The 14,885-nt window shown below is 46.2% G+C and overlaps 2 protein-coding genes across 9 annotated transcripts; one reads left to right on the top strand and one right to left on the bottom strand.

Moving 5' to 3' along the window:
* Window positions 1-49: 49 nt before the first annotated feature.
* Window positions 50-5,739, bottom strand: Snx17 (sorting nexin 17). 2 transcript variants are annotated; one of them, XM_026410527.2, is made up of 15 exons: window positions 5,441-5,738; window positions 4,943-5,017; window positions 3,877-3,994; window positions 3,309-3,373; window positions 2,917-3,027; window positions 2,720-2,810; window positions 2,460-2,547; window positions 2,145-2,214; window positions 1,752-1,844; window positions 1,457-1,660; window positions 1,218-1,343; window positions 999-1,076; window positions 756-830; window positions 626-667; window positions 50-541 (listed from the first exon to the last, which is right to left on the bottom strand). In XM_026410527.2, the coding sequence occupies exons 1-15, from the start codon at window positions 5,501-5,503 to the stop codon at window positions 428-430; spliced, it is 1,413 nt and encodes a 470-aa protein (XP_026266312.1). In that variant the 5' UTR covers window positions 5,504-5,738; the 3' UTR covers window positions 50-427. The 2 variants fall into 2 exon arrangements, with proteins under 2 accessions (XP_026266312.1, XP_077648236.1); XM_077792110.1 differs by lacking the exon at window positions 4,943-5,017 and having other exon boundaries at window positions 5,441-5,739.
* An 82-nt stretch (window positions 5,740-5,821) lies between these two features.
* On the top strand, window positions 5,822-10,441 carry Eif2b4 (eukaryotic translation initiation factor 2B subunit delta). 7 transcript variants are annotated; one of them, XM_026409948.2, is made up of 13 exons: window positions 5,822-5,949; window positions 6,326-6,369; window positions 6,683-6,818; window positions 7,006-7,212; window positions 7,477-7,559; window positions 7,739-7,830; window positions 8,049-8,163; window positions 8,352-8,428; window positions 8,609-8,711; window positions 8,961-9,088; window positions 9,209-9,386; window positions 9,907-10,087; window positions 10,198-10,441. In XM_026409948.2, exons 1-13 carry the CDS (start codon window positions 5,919-5,921, stop codon window positions 10,395-10,397), a joined length of 1,575 nt encoding a protein of 524 aa, XP_026265733.2. In that variant the 5' UTR covers window positions 5,822-5,918; the 3' UTR covers window positions 10,398-10,441. The 7 variants fall into 7 exon arrangements, with proteins under 7 accessions (XP_026265733.2, XP_026265652.2, XP_026265956.2 ...); XM_026409867.2 differs by having other exon boundaries at window positions 7,003-7,212; XM_026410171.2 differs by having other exon boundaries at window positions 5,905-5,949; window positions 6,687-6,818; window positions 7,003-7,212.
* The last annotated feature ends 4,444 nt before the right edge of the window (window positions 10,442-14,885 follow it).

The raw sequence follows: 14,885 nt of genomic DNA, 5'->3' as shown, positions 1-14,885 counted from the left end.
AGTCCGTGCTGCAATGGGGGCAGCAGGGGCAGTGAGAGGGAACCAGAGGTAGGCAGCAGTCAGGCTTGAGTTTAATGAGGAGCTGGGCCAGACCATACATAGACCTCTGTCCATCCCCTTGCCCATGGCCCTAAGAAGCCAGAAGCAGACCAGGGGGAGCTCTGGCTCCTCCCCAAGGCAGGTAGCCATGGTCCCTTGGACTTTGTGCAAAATACTAAATGTTAATTTGGCATCGAGGGCCTGCTCTGAAAAAAGAGGGCAGTTCTTTGTGCAGCCAGCCCGGCAGGGAGGGAAAATGGGTTAGGAGGCCCCTGGCCAAGAAGGAAAAGGAGAGATAGGAAAGGAAAAGGAGAAAACTCCCCCTAGCTTGGGGGCACAGGGCACATTTCTGTAAATTCCTCTGGGGTAGACATCCAAGCAGTGGAGATTACAGATCCTCATCTCCAATGCCTTCGAAGGCGAAATTGCCGTGAACGTCACTGGCACTGGCATCTGTGCTGGGACTGCCAATCCCCCGCAAGCTCACAGCACTCAGCTTACTCTGTAACAAAGGCAGGGTGGGGTCAGAGGGCTTGAGCCTGGAGGACTCCTACAGACACCAACCTCGCCAACCCTGTTAACTCACTGAGAGTTTGACCATGGACTCCCGGCTGGCATCAGGTGACTCCTGGGGAAGAGGAGGCAGAGTTATCAGATTCACTGGGGGAGGTAAGGCAAGTCTGGAAGCCAGGGTAATGACCCGGGGTGATACTTACGAGCAGTGGTGGGGATTTCACTGCTTGCTGGCTATCTGAGCGTCTCAGGGTGCCCCCTACCCGCCGGCGCAGCATCTGGGGACAAAAATCCAATATGCTGATCAGGGTCACAGAAGTCAGGATCGCTTCTGTCAGAATCTTAATTATATCCCCTCAAGAGAAACCTCGGGACAAAAGGTAGGGAGAGCATAACACTCAGCGCTGTCCCCACACTCAGCTGCCTGGTCCCTGCTTGCTGCTTACCTTCCTGATACTGCCCCCAGATTTCTTCACCATCAGTTCATCTACCATTGATTGGAGGCAGATGCTCATCATAATAGCCTGAGAGCAGAGAGCTTGTTGACTAAGGTGTTCATCCTGAGCCCAGCACCCTAAGACAAGGGCTCCCACTCACATGGAGTCCTGGAAGCCCTAGATGGTTATCTAAGGGGCTCCAGAGGAGGTCTGAGGGTGGTCTCACACCTGGGGGCTAGTGATGGTAACCCACTGTAGCCGGTCCTTGCTCATAAGGTATTCAAAAGCCAGTTCCAGGCGCACCTCACCCCGGCCCCGGCCTGGGCTGTTTGTACCTCCACTAGGCAGTGGCACCTAAGAGAGGAAAGAGAATTAGGCTACCTCTTCCAAACCACTACAGCCCATCCTTGAAGCTGAAGGCTTGCTGTACCCCGACCCAGGGAAGCCTTCCCTCCCACCTTACTCACAGAGGAAGTGACCCGCCAGCATCGCATGCGGGTGACCCGGAAGGAGCCTTCGCGAAGTTGTTGGCCAGGCAGGCGGAGCTGGAGGCTGAGCTCACTGTTGCCTGCACTCACCACCACTGGACAATCCTTCTCTGGGAAGTCTGCCACACAGGCATCGAAGCGCAGGTAGCCATAGTGCCGCAGGGTTTGAGCCAGGCGGAGGAACTGAAAAATGTCAGCATGTGTCCTGGATTAGAAGGGGGAGTGGAGGCTCAGAGTATGCAATCCCATGCAAGGACAGCCAGGAAGAGCTCACCTCCTTCTTGGAGACCTTCTCTTGCAGAGATTTGAGCTGCCGATGCTGCTCTTTGGTGACTAGGATCCACCCACGCTCAATATCTGACACCGTCTACAGTTGAAACAAGGGATGGGGGTGGGGGCTCCAGTCAGTGGCCCCCCTGGAAAGTGTCCAGAGTTAGAAATGTTGAGTCTGACCCTAGCCCCACACTTGAGTGACCTCTTTAAAGTGAGACCTTGACCCTATCAACTTATAATAAAAGTAGGGAGAATTAGAGATGCTTTAATAAGAGTCCTGACAGTATTCTAGGAATATCTCTAAGAAGTGAGCACAAAGACAAATATTTTCTTAGGCAAGTGGGACACCAGAGTCATTTTCAGGGCAAGGGTTCTGATGCAGCTCCAAGCTCACCTGAGCATAAAGCAGGTTCAGGCCAACTCGGTTCTCCATGACATCGTCATCATAGGCAGAGTCCCAATAACTGTGAGGCCAAGGGGTGGAAAGGGGTAATGGGGCTAAGCTGGGGTAAGGCAATAGATAGAATGGAAAAATGGGGCAAAACAGGAGCAATCTGGAACTCTCAGGCTAATGGTGAGATAGTGAGAGGAAGTTTGGGAGGCCTGGTATAAACACATGGCACTACTCCCTTGTCTGGATTATTCTGTCTCCATATATGGCCCAATAATCACACTCAGCACTGTCCCCACTTTCAGGCCCAGCCCTGACCTCTTCCTTAGCACAATCTTATACTCTTGACTCCGAAGACTGGTAACAGACACATAAGGCAGCTCAAATTCTTGCAACTTCCGTACAACTATGGATTAAAAAAAAAAAAAAAAGGAAAAATGTGATGAACCTCAAAAAAAAAAAAAAAAAGGAAACAAGAAAGAAGCACCGTGAGAAAATGTTCCATTCTAAGGGGTGACAGGGAGGCAGAAACTCACTACTGGAAGCACAATGAAGTAGTAAAGTCTAAAAAGACTCACAAGAAAAGGCTCCATCCTCTCTTTCTCGAACAAGGAAGAGACTAAAGTATCCAATCAAGTCATCTGGAAGATCCAGCTTTGCAGCTACAGCCTGGGGACAGGAAGTACAGCTCATCCTATTGGCTGGTCCCAGTCTTCCCCAAGCCCAGGACCTGGGGTGCAGATGGTGCAGGGGCAGTGCTGAAAAAGCACCTTACCTCCAAAACATCCTCGGTCTGATCTGAAGTTAGCACGTTGACCAGAACTTTCTGCCCATTGCTGAGCAGCACTTCCAAGGAGACCTCCTCTGTGGGGACCTGCTGTGTCTCCTGTGTGAGCATACATGAGGTTGGGAAGCTCTGCCTTATTAACACCTGTCCCCAGACCAGCTCTGTTCCGTCTGCAACTCTCTATTTCTAGTCCCCTTTTGTGTTTCATTCTCAGCTGCTTAAACATAGGTTGAGCTTTCCTTGCCTTTGACTTCAGTGGTACAGCAGACACTCCATTCCATTATCAAAGTTCCAGAATGACTCCTCTCAACCATACCATTAAAATGACATGGCCCTCCAGCAAATCTTTCCCTTAAATCTAGTCTCACTTAAAACCTTACCTGTTGTGCGCGACGAAGGAAACTATTAAAGGTCTCGCTGCTCCCAAGCAATGGGTCTTGTCGAACTGTGGGAACAAGAGAATGATATTCTAGTATTTTAGGATTCATTGGCTTCCCCCAATCCTCTTCTTAGTAGGTCCCCCCGACCCCATTTCCTGGGCTGATGGTGGCCTGCCACATCCCCCAGCTGGCCTCACCTCACTCAATGTTTGCATAAATTCTTCACCTGCCCCACCCTTGGCTGCCATCTAGTTGAGTCCAGTCTATAGAACTAGGGAAATAACAATGATGTTAATCTAAAGCACATCAGATAGAAATTAATTTCTCCCCACCAAACTAAACTGCCTTAAGACTATTTAGTGTAATACTTGTATTTCTCATAGGTGTTAGTGCCCAAATTGCTTTGCTAGTATACACTTAAAAATCCCTACTTTGCTCTTAACATTAAATAACAGATCAGACAAGAGGCTTCTCACATGTAGAAATTCATGTAGGACTTTTACAGAGCCAGCTGTTTTAGTTTCTCCCTATAATCTCAAAATAGTCTAAAGTTCCTCCAATCACTCACCAGCTTGCATGTACTTCTCTAACTGCTCTCTCCTCTGTTCTACCTCTGCAGGTGTCAGAGAGAAAAGCTTCTTTGGGGGGAATGCAGGAAGCACATTGGCCCCATACTCCTTCCGAAGCTACATAGAGAAAGAGATACAACCCTTTTGTAAACACAGAAAATGAAGGAAGCTATTGAGACAGAGTTCATCGGATCTACTCTGGTCAACTGGGAAATAATTCCTGTGGCAGAATTAGCACCTCAATGGAACTGTCTTAGATACAAGTTCTTTTCTATCTTAGTGTGTATAAGTCAATCTCTTCATATGGTGGGGAGGGTTTTTGTGGAAAAAGGTCCTAAAGGGAGCCCCTCTATTATCTAACAAGACTTCATTGAACCTTCACAGGAAGCAGAGGACTTTTCAGGGACATTTATGTGCACAAATAGTTATGCCATAACTAAGTAAGTTCATAAAGTAGCTAATAGGACTTAAAGACACTTTATGGATCAAGAAATTCATGTTTCAGTTGTAGAAACTGAGGTTCAAAGAAATTAGGTAACTTGCTTGGGGTTGTGCAATTAATTATCAGTAGAACCAGGCCACTCTACTGAGTTACATACAGAGTTCACCATCTGGTAAGGAAAGCAGAAATACATCGTAGCACACATAAGAATAATTGGAACAGCTATACACATTGAAATGAGCCAAGGAACACACAAGGAAGTCAGTGAATGGTTTGTATAAGCAGGAAAAGAATTTAAAATTGCAGCTCAGATGACAGAAGGAATGTGCTTTTGTAGATAGGGAGAGTTCTGTTTTTCCATGCAGAGGCAAAGGCTAAAAGAACAGTTAAGAAGGTACAGAAAAGCAGGAAGCAGGATGATAAGTATAGGGAGGAGCAGTTATTGTGGCAAACATGAAGTTCCTTGGGGAGTTCCCAGAAAATGTCAGACGAAAAGATAAAGCACTTCACCCTCCCTTTGGCAGTGATTAAAGAGGAACCGGATGAAGCAAAAAATGGAGATATTGATGTCCATGTGCAGGCAAGAGCTGGAAGCTGCCTTCAGGCAGGAGTGCTAGTCCCACCTGCTCGTGCAGCCCCAGGAGCTGGCTGTAGCGCACCCGACAGTGCAGGACTCCGTTCACGTGAATGTTATAGGCCTGAGGACGCAAAAGTAGGCAGGCATTTTAGGGTGGCAGTCCTGGCAACATCTCGAGAACCCTAGCCGGAAGTTGTCCGGCACAGCTCATTCAGAGTAACGCACCGAGATCCCCTGCTAGTTTGTTTTCCCCAGGGAAAGCAGAAGGGCCTGGGGAAACGGGGACACTTGTGCTACAGTCTCCCTCCCCACAGGCCTGAGACGCCCACCAGAGCAGCCACAACCTAGCAAGGGGAGGCGACTGGTCGAACAAAGGACCTATTGGAGCTGGGGAGACTTCTACACGAATTTGAGACACGACAAACGCTCTCAGTGTGGTAGCGACCTTGGATCTGGCCCGAAGAGTGGCTGCCAGGCCTTGGAGGCCGCTCCCAGAGCTCCGGCCCGTTATCCCCGCCCCGGCCCAGCTCTGGCTGCTCCTCACCACGTAGGCGGAGCCGCCGCTGTCCCCGCTGCGGGACTCGGTTTCAGGAATGGAAAAGTGCATGTTCCCTATGGCAGGGCCCCTCCGGGGTCCGGATTGTGAGGGCCCCAGCGGCTCTCCACGCTCGCCTCCGCTGCTCAGTACGTCCCCGCGGCTTCACTCGCCATTTTGGGGGGCCTGGGATCCGTGGTGGGAAGACGGTAGGACGTCGGCTCTGGGCGTAGAGACCCCAGCATTCTGGGAACTGTAGTCTATAGGCAGAAGGAGGCTGTCAGGACCGGGAGCCCAAAATTGAGACGGCCCTCATCACGACCCGTAGTCCGGGGCGGGACCCGATGCACCTCCGGAAATTGTAGTTCGTCTGTAGTGTGCGCAGTGGGTGTCGGTGGTGGAACCTCCAGCCCGGGTGGCGCTGTAGTCCCAGTGTAGGCGAAGCAAGCCCGGTGACTGCGGTGGGCGGAGCCTAGGACGGTCCGCGATGGCTGCGGTGGCTGTGGCTGTTCTCGAGGGTGAGCGAAGGGCCGGGCGCACCAACTGGTACGCAAGCCGACGAGCTCCGGACGGCTAGTGCTGGGCCCTGAGCTCCTTTGGGCCCTTCCGTTCCGTTCCGGTGCCGCGCCGGCCTCTGGCTTAGTCTCGGGTGCAGCCCCACGCTGCGTCCCGGCTGGTTCCCGTGAGAAGGGTGGGTGACTCCTCCTTCCTCCCACCCTGTCTGTCCTTTGATCCTGCCGCGCAGTGCGTCCCCACGCGGATCCCTGGATTGCCTCGCGCCTGGCGGCGGAGCCGTGGTCATGCCAACCCAGCAGCCAGCTGCGCCGAGTGCGAGTCCCTCCAAACCCTCTCGGAGCCTCTCTGGCTCACTTTGTGACCTGTTTTCTAATTCAGACTCGGGATCCGGAATGAAGGAGGAACTTTCGCCTCGACCTAGGGTAAGTGAGGGTGCCCTTCCAAGCTGCCTGTCAAATGCTACGCAGGACTGTCTGCTTCGTTCTACCCTATCTCCCATCCTGTTCAGTTTCTCAGTTAAAACAGCGAAATTTTTACAGAGCCTAATGGTATTTCAGTCTGATAGTTGAGGAGAAACCTCCATCCCTGAACGGGATGTAAGCTTGTAAAAGTTAGCTTGTGGATGTGAGAGAGGTTTAGGTACCTAACCTTGTGGGAATCTTCTAAATATCCAAGAGTGTTGGTTCATCATTGGAACTGTTGGGTGAAGAGCAATGTCCTATGTCTGTGTCTTAGGCAGCAGGGAGGGAGATGACCCAAGAAGAGAAGCTGCAGCTTCGGAAGGAAAAGAAACAGCAGAAGAAGAGACGGAAGGAGGACAAGGGGGCAGAACCAGAAACTGGCTGTGCTGTATCTACAGCACAGTGTCAAGGTGCGAGGTCTTTTTTAATGGGCTGGGGTATGAAATTGGTTAGAGGGAGGTGTTGATGTGATAGGACACAAAATTGGTTTGAGCAAATGCAAAGTGAAAAGGTTCAGATAAATTAAAAGAGAAGTTTTGGTTAGGGTAGAAATCACCTGTCTGGGGCTTGGGCACTTCTTCCTTCTACCTTTAGTAGGCACAACCAGAGAACTGCCAGGAACTGGCATTCAGTTGGGGGGCACTCCTGGGGAGAAAGTTCCAGCTGGTCGGAGTAAGGCTGAACTTCGTGCTGAGCGTCGAGCTAAACAGGAGGCTGAGCGGGCCCTGAAACAGGCAAGAAAAGGGGAACAAGGAGGGCCACCTCCTCAGACCTGTCCCAGCACAGCTGGAGAAATCCCCTCAGGTATTTTTCCCTCATTTCAAAATCTCTTGCTCCTAATTCTGTGCTAGCTAAGGCTTCCCCTTGTAAAACACTTTTCTCCCTCCCATTCTCACCTTGGAACCCAAAGTTCAAAATTCTTCCATCAACCCCATCCTTTCCCTATTTCTTCTTCTACTTTATTTTCCATGCCCCTATATCCTATTTTTCTTGATGTGCCTTATGCCCTAAGAGTAAATTACCCATTTCGAGGCCTATTATATCTTGAAAACAGCCATTATTTTTTAGGAGTAAAGCGTCTCCCAGAGCACACTCAGGTTGAGGACTCCACACTTCTGAGAAGGCTTGTTAAAAAAACAGAGCGGCAACAGGTAGGAAGTAGGTTGGTTTGTGTAGATAGGGCTGAGGGAGGAAAATTGTTCTGGGCAAAGTGAGACCCTGGAGAAGGGATGGGTACTTGGATCAAAGTAGTGTCATTGTTCACTTGCTTCCCAGCTTCATCACATTGTTTTAAACTCTGGGCCATTGGTCCTATTCCCATTTTGTCAAGGTTCCTACACGAAAGGATTATGGATCCAAAGTCAGTCTCTTCTCCCACCTACCCCAGTACAGCAGACAAAACTTCCTGACCCAGTATATGAGGTAGGATCCTGTGTCATAACATTTAAATCTGAGGTTTAGTAACTCAGTCATTAAAAGACTGAAAGTTTGAGATGGGATATTTGGAAATATGAACTCAAGACAAAACTCTAGAGGAAATGGGGAGTCTATTAGCGAAGAAAGTTCCTTTTCATCAGGGGCAAGGGGGCAATAGGTGCTCAAGTTCCCTTGCAAAGTATGTGACACCGCCATCCCATCAGCATTCCATCCTCTGTGATCCACCCAGCCATGGTGCGACTCGGCCTTCAGTACTCCCAGGGCCTGGTCAGTGGCTCCAATGCCCGGTGTATTGCCCTGCTTCGTGCCTTACAGCAGGTATGCCCATCCTGTTCTCTTATGACCCCCCCAAACTACCCCAGCTTCTCTCACCCGAGGTAATCTCTTAGATGAAAAGGGAATGACTCCCACCCTCAGAACATTTTCCTCACTGAAGCTTACCCTGACGTCCCTTTCAGAGATCTTTATTGAGGAACACTATGCTGATCGGTTTGTATACTCTATAGGTGATTCAAGATTACACAACACCTCCCAATGAAGAGCTCTCAAGGGATCTTGTGAATAAACTAAAACCCTATATCAGGTAAGGATAACCACTACAAGTCCACTCCCATTTCATCCAGGCCTTTGCAGGTCCTCTTTCTCTTGCTTTTCTACTCTGTTTCACTTTATGTTCTGTCTTATTTTCTAAGAATCTTCCAAAAAAAAGTGACAGCTTTTTAAGTTTTAACAAGTTGCACAAACTGAGGTGTTATTGTTGCAGCTTCCTGACTCAGTGCCGCCCCCTGTCCGCGAGCATGTACAACGCCATTAAGTTCCTCAACAAGGAAATCACCAGTGTGAGCAGCTCCAAGCGGGAAGAAGAGGTGATGAATAGGAGGAATGGGAGAGGCATGCACCTGTAGTTATGATTTAGAAGCATGTTTGGAACACTCAGGAAGGCCAGCACAGGCCACCTGCCCTAAGCAAGGCTTAAGGAGGTTTTTGATCTCTTACTTGTGCTACCTGTGGGCTCCCTTCAGGCCCATTGTTATACATAAATTCAAGCATCCAGATGACAATTAGAGGAAGAAAAGTATCCATTTCCTGTTCTCTAAACATCATACTCCACTTAGGCCAAGTCAGAACTTGGAGCAGCCATTGATCGGTATGTGCAAGAGAAGATTGTGCTTGCAGCTCAGGCAATTTCACGCTTTGCCTACAAGAAAATCAATAATGGAGATGTGATTCTGGTATATGGATGGTATGATCCAACTCCATGACTAAGAAACTGGGGAGTGGAATGGTGGGAAGATAGGATTATCCTCTTGCCTTTGAAAACTAGTGACTTTTTATAACTGAATCTCTTCTGCATCCCTTCTAGCTCATCTTTGGTATCAGGAATTCTTCAGGAGGCTTGGTCTAATGGCCGGCGGTTTCGGGTAGTAGTGGTGGACAGTCGGCCCCGGTTAGAGGGAAGGCACATGTTACGTTCTCTGGTCCGTGCTGGAGTCCCTGCCTCCTATCTGCTGATTCCTGCTGCCTCCTATGTGCTCCCAGAGGTGAGGGCAGAGGAAAGGGACTCCAAGGTTGGAGGTAAAATGGTGTAATAAATAGACATAATCCCACCTTCTTTAGATTTAGTTATTTAAAAACATTAGACTAGCACAGCCCAGGTCTGGGGTTGTAGCTCAGTGGTAGAGTGCTTGCCTAGCACGTATGAGGCACTGGGTTTTATCCTCAGTACCACATAAAAATAAATAAATAAAATAAAGGTATTATGTCCAAAAAAATAATATAACCCTGTTTATACTTACTAGATACTCTAGTATAATGTAGTATGCTCTAGTATAATGTAGCTATTACAAGAACATTATATTAACCTGGCAGCTACCAACAGAACAAAACTAACCTTAAGGTTTAGATTTCCTGTAGGAGGCTTGGTGGATCAATAGTTAGGTGTTTTCCAAAAACAGCAAGCATTAAGATTTGTTACTGTCCTGGGCAGAAATGGGGGAACTTTCTGCATTGATATAACATGGCATTTTTTCTCATCCCTTTCCTTACTGTTCAAAACAAAAGGTTTCTAAGGTGCTATTGGGAGCTCATGCACTGCTGGCCAATGGATCTGTGATGTCACGGGTAGGGACAGCACAGCTGGCCTTGGTGGCTCGAGCCCATAACGTCCCAGTCCTGGTCTGCTGTGAAACATACAAGTTCTGTGAGCGTGTGCAAACTGATGCCTTTGTCTCTAATGAGCTAGGTAAGCAGGGCATAAGAGAAGCTTCCAAGCACCCAAGAAAAGAGGTAAAGGGGAAACTAAACCACAACTTCTTTCCTAAATGGATAAAAAGAGTGTACTTCCCATTGCAGATGACCCTGATGATCTGCAGTGTGAGCGGGGAGAACATGTGGCCCTGGCTAACTGGCAGAACCACCCATCTCTACGGCTGCTGAATTTGGTCTATGATGTGACTCCCCCAGAGCTTGTGGATCTGGTGATCACAGAGCTGGGCATGATCCCTTGCAGTTCTGTTCCTGTTGTCCTACGAGTCAAGAGCAGTGACCAATGAGGGGGAAACACTGGCTCAATAAACAGTATATGCCCTACATTCAACAGCTCTGCTCCTTTGTATTTCTTTTAGTGTTTCCACCATTTAAGTTAAGAATCTGTGCCTGCTGATAACTTTAGGCCTTTGTAGAGACCCTCTCAGGTGACTGCCAGTGATTTGAGGCCAAGGTGAGGGTCCTTATGGAGATCAAAACCTATCCGGATCTTTAGTCATTAATATTGAGCATCTCATGTCAGACACTGAACTAGGTATTAAGAGAAACACATGGACAAATAAGAGTCCTAACCTTAGTAATGTTAGTATTTGTTTTTCCTTCTTCTTTTTTTTTTTTTTTTTAAGAGAGGGAGAGAGAGAGAATTTTTTTTTTTTTTTAATATTTATTCTTTAGATTTTGGTGGACACAACATTTTTGTTTGTATGTGGTGCTGAGGATCGAACCCGGGCCGCACGTATGCCAGGTGAGCGCTACCACTTGAGCCACATCCCCAGCCCATAAGTTAGTATTTGTTAAGTATTCAATGTGTATCAGAAATTGCTCTGAGTCCTTTATCACCTACTCAGAAAAATCAATATATTGCCAAGAAATAAATGATATTTTATAGTTGAGAAAATAGGAGGCAACACAGCTAAGGCATAGAAAGTTACTTGTCCAGGGTAGTACAGCTAGCAAACAGCTAAACCAGGATGTGATCATAGGCAGTCTGAATCCAAAGACTTAACTTTTTTATGATGTAGGAAGATAGTCAAATCATATCTACAGTATGAGATAAATTCTAGTAGTATGAACAAAATTCCTTGGAAACACCAAAATACGATGCCATTTGGTTTAGCAAAGTTGGTGAAGACTTGACAAGTAACATTCGACCCAATCCCTGAAAGGTTAAGTCATTTCCCATTTGGAAAACAATCAGAAGGCAAATTAACGGAGGAGATTGCTTGAACACAAAAACTGGCCTTATAACAAGTTGCCAATTTAAAAGAGTCAAGTAGTGTAAGGAGGTTAGAACAGGCTTAAGCATGACAGCGCTCCAAATTGAGGCTAAACTGAGTTGAATCACTGCTTAGCTTCAAAATGGAAAGTTTTCCATTTGTGTGCATGTTTTATTAAAAATTTTTAAGCATCACAAAAGGAGACCGAGTCAGGTGCAATGGTTCATGTCAGTAATCCCAGAGACTTGGGAGGCTGAGGTAGGAAGATCACAAGTTCAGGACCAGCCTGGGTAACTTAAGACTATCTCAGAATAAAATAAAAAGGGTTGGGGATACAGATCCATGCTGGAAGGCTTGCCTAGCTTTCATGAAGCCCTGGGTTCAATCAGTGGTAGAACTCTTGCCTAGCACATTTGAGGCACTGGGTTTCATTCTCAGCATGACATAAAAATAAAAGGTACGACCAACAACAAAAAGACTGGGTTGTAGCTCAGTGGTAGAGAGCATGCTTAGCATGTATAGGGCCCTGGGTTCAATCTGTAGCATTAAAAAAAAAAAAAAAAGTCCTGCTTTTCTCATGGTATTGACTTATAGAAACCCAGTCAATTATCAGTATAAAATGTTCCACATTCTGTATTTGTTTGCTTTCACGTAGTATTAATTTATTCTCTGCTCTGTGTTTCTATTTCAACTTTTTGGGTAAGGAGAGTAATAAGTGGTTCTGTATGCTTTATATTGTATCTCATCAGGAAGCAAACAATGGTTGTTTCATGTTCAGTGATGATTGGGTCCAGGCATTTTAAAGCTTTCCCCAAACCTTTCATTTAGTGGTTTCATCCACTGATGATTGTTGCCTGAATAATTTCTTTGGGAGATGCAAAATGGTGATTATTCTATCATTCTTTGTATGTTTACTGGATGATAATCTATAAAGAACTACCTCTCATCAGTTAGTTATTCTGAACTACAGTTCATACTGGAAACGCAGGATAAATACTTAAGTTTTTCTTTTTATTTGCCAGTTTTCAGGAATTGGTCACTAGTTACTGCCAATGGTTTACAATGAGCATGTCTTGATTTTTTTTTTTTTGGGGGGGGGCTTCCCGTTTTCTTTCTTTTTTTTTTTTTTTCAAGATCAGTGTGAAATCAGTCATCAAAATTAAGCAGGGTCAGTTTTATGCTTTAGAAAGATAGTAGAGATTAGAGAAATAAATATATTAGTTAAGATTGTTTTTCAGGGGCTCTAGTTGTACCTCAGTGATAGAGTGCTTGCCTAGTATGTTCAATGCTAACACCATCTAAAAACAACTTAAAAAAATAGAAAACAAAAAAGATTGTTTTTCAGGGTTGGGGGTGTAGCTCAGTGGCACAGCTCTTGCATAGCATGAGATACTGGGTTTGAGGGCCAGCAGAGCACAAAAAAATAAATAAAGCCAGGCTGGAGTCGTGGCTTAGTGGTAGAGCACTTGCCTGGCATGTATGAGGCCCTGGGTTCGATCCTCAGCACCACATATAAATAAATAAAAGATCCTTTGACAACTAAAAAATATTTAAATAAATAAATAAAGCCAGTTGCCATGGCACACACGTGTAATCCCAGCAGTTCAAGAGGCTGAGGCAGGAGGAGCTCAAATTCAAAGCTAGCCACAATAACTTAGTGAGATTGCCTCAAAATAACAGACTGGGCATATTGCTCAGTGGTTAAGCACTCCTGGATTCACTCTCTGCTACCCAACAAATAAATAAAAAAAACTGATCCAGCAATTTCACCTCTAGGAATTCATCCTACTCATATACTTGAGTGTTTGAAGTAACTTAGATACAAAGTTATTTATAGCAGCATTGTTAATAACAGCAAAAGATTAGAAGCCACCTAAATACCCCTTAGAATCAGTAATGTACTAATTAAACCATATTACATTCAAAAAATTAAATCCTGGGCAGTAATAAAGAATGCAGAAGGTTTTAATGTACAGAAATAGATCTATAAAATGCTGGGTTTCTGTTCTCACGACTAAAAGGCTCAGGGGTCACTCTAGTTAAACTGGGCTAACTGGGCTGCACGAAATAACCATAAAAGAGACACAAGTACCTTTTTCTTTGGGGTTGCTGTGACGGCTCCTCTGACCTTAAGGGTCCGCAGAAAGAGAGAGCAAGGAAGAACACACGCTGACCCCTTTTATTGAGGAGAAGCTATTCAAATGAGGCAAGGGGTCAGGTTTCAGGAGGCTGAGTCTATCTTCATGATGTCCACTGTCAGCAGGTTGACTGACACCTGGGTAGGCCACACCCAAGGGCACAGTAAGAGGAGGGGACACACACAAGGCACTTCCATGGAAGATTCTATCCTAAACAGGGCAAGGGGTTATATTACAAAGGAACAGATGAGCATAGCTTCACCCATGGGGCTGTAGCAAGGCACACCCATTTCTGTGACTGAGCGCCTCAGCACCCAGCTGGGGAATGTAACTCAGTCACCCGTAAGGTTGGCCTCCCACATATAAAATACACTCAGTTAAAAGAAGATACAGGACAATGTGGTAGTTAGTTGCTGTTTGAATGAAAAAGGGGGAAAGATACATATAAAAGTAAAACGCTTTGGACAGATAATAAGAAATGCCTGTGTGGCTAGAGACAGTTTGAAGACACTTTATACCCTTTTGTATCTTGAATTTTTAGCCATATGACTGTTTTGTTCTAAAATAAATGATTATTCATTTTAAAAAGATTTCACAATGGTTTAAGTCAAAGATAGCCAAATCTGAGGCAGCAGGGATTTAAAGACAGATTTGTTCATTATAGAATTAAATATTAGAAACAGAGCTGTCCATCACACAAGGGTTTAAGAGATAGCTAACACCTAAGAGAAAGAAGACACCCATTCAAGACTGTTGGCCTCTAAGGGAGTGAAACAGGAGTGGAACGGATATCTCCTTATTTAGATCTTAGTTAACACCTGCAGTATTTTTTGTTTCTTTAATAAGACCAGTTTTGCTACTTTGCCCAGAATGGCCCCAAATTCCTAGATCAAGCGATCCTCCTCTTTGACCTCAAGAGTAGCTGAGACAACAGGCATTAGCAATGGTGCCCAGCTTCTCCCATACTTTTCTTAAATGTTTTGTGCAAGGAAGGAAATTTAATTGGCTATATTATTTGGGAAGAGAAAGTTTGGCTGACTCCACTTCTTCCTGTCCATGTCGATATCTCCTGCGCTCTCTCCTAGTGGGTGTGTGGAGATCTGTTAAATTTATGCGGCTTTAAATACCTCTGGAAAGGACAGAAACTTGATGCACACCCTTTTCCACGGCATCACACCACTCAATGAGGGAGTAAGGCAAAGCCTCTGAACAAGACCGAGCTGCGTCCCTGTCCCAGGCCTGACTTTTCTACTGCTCTTACTCCTTTTTGTCCTCTTTCCTAGCCCCCTTTCATTTTCTTCCTGTCTCGGGTGCATCCCTGACTTCACTAGTGGTAGAAACCAGACTCATCCGCTGGAGGCCGTGGGAGAGGGTCTCTTGATCTCCGCATTTCTGTCCAGGTTCGGACGGTGTAGGGTTG

Source organism: Urocitellus parryii, chromosome 12 (genome assembly GCF_045843805.1).
Source record: "Urocitellus parryii isolate mUroPar1 chromosome 12, mUroPar1.hap1, whole genome shotgun sequence".
NCBI classification, from domain to species: Eukaryota; Metazoa; Chordata; class Mammalia; order Rodentia; family Sciuridae; genus Urocitellus; species Urocitellus parryii.
The sequence above is the reverse complement of the archived record's forward strand: the minus strand, read 5'-3'. Positions and strand labels throughout refer to the sequence as shown.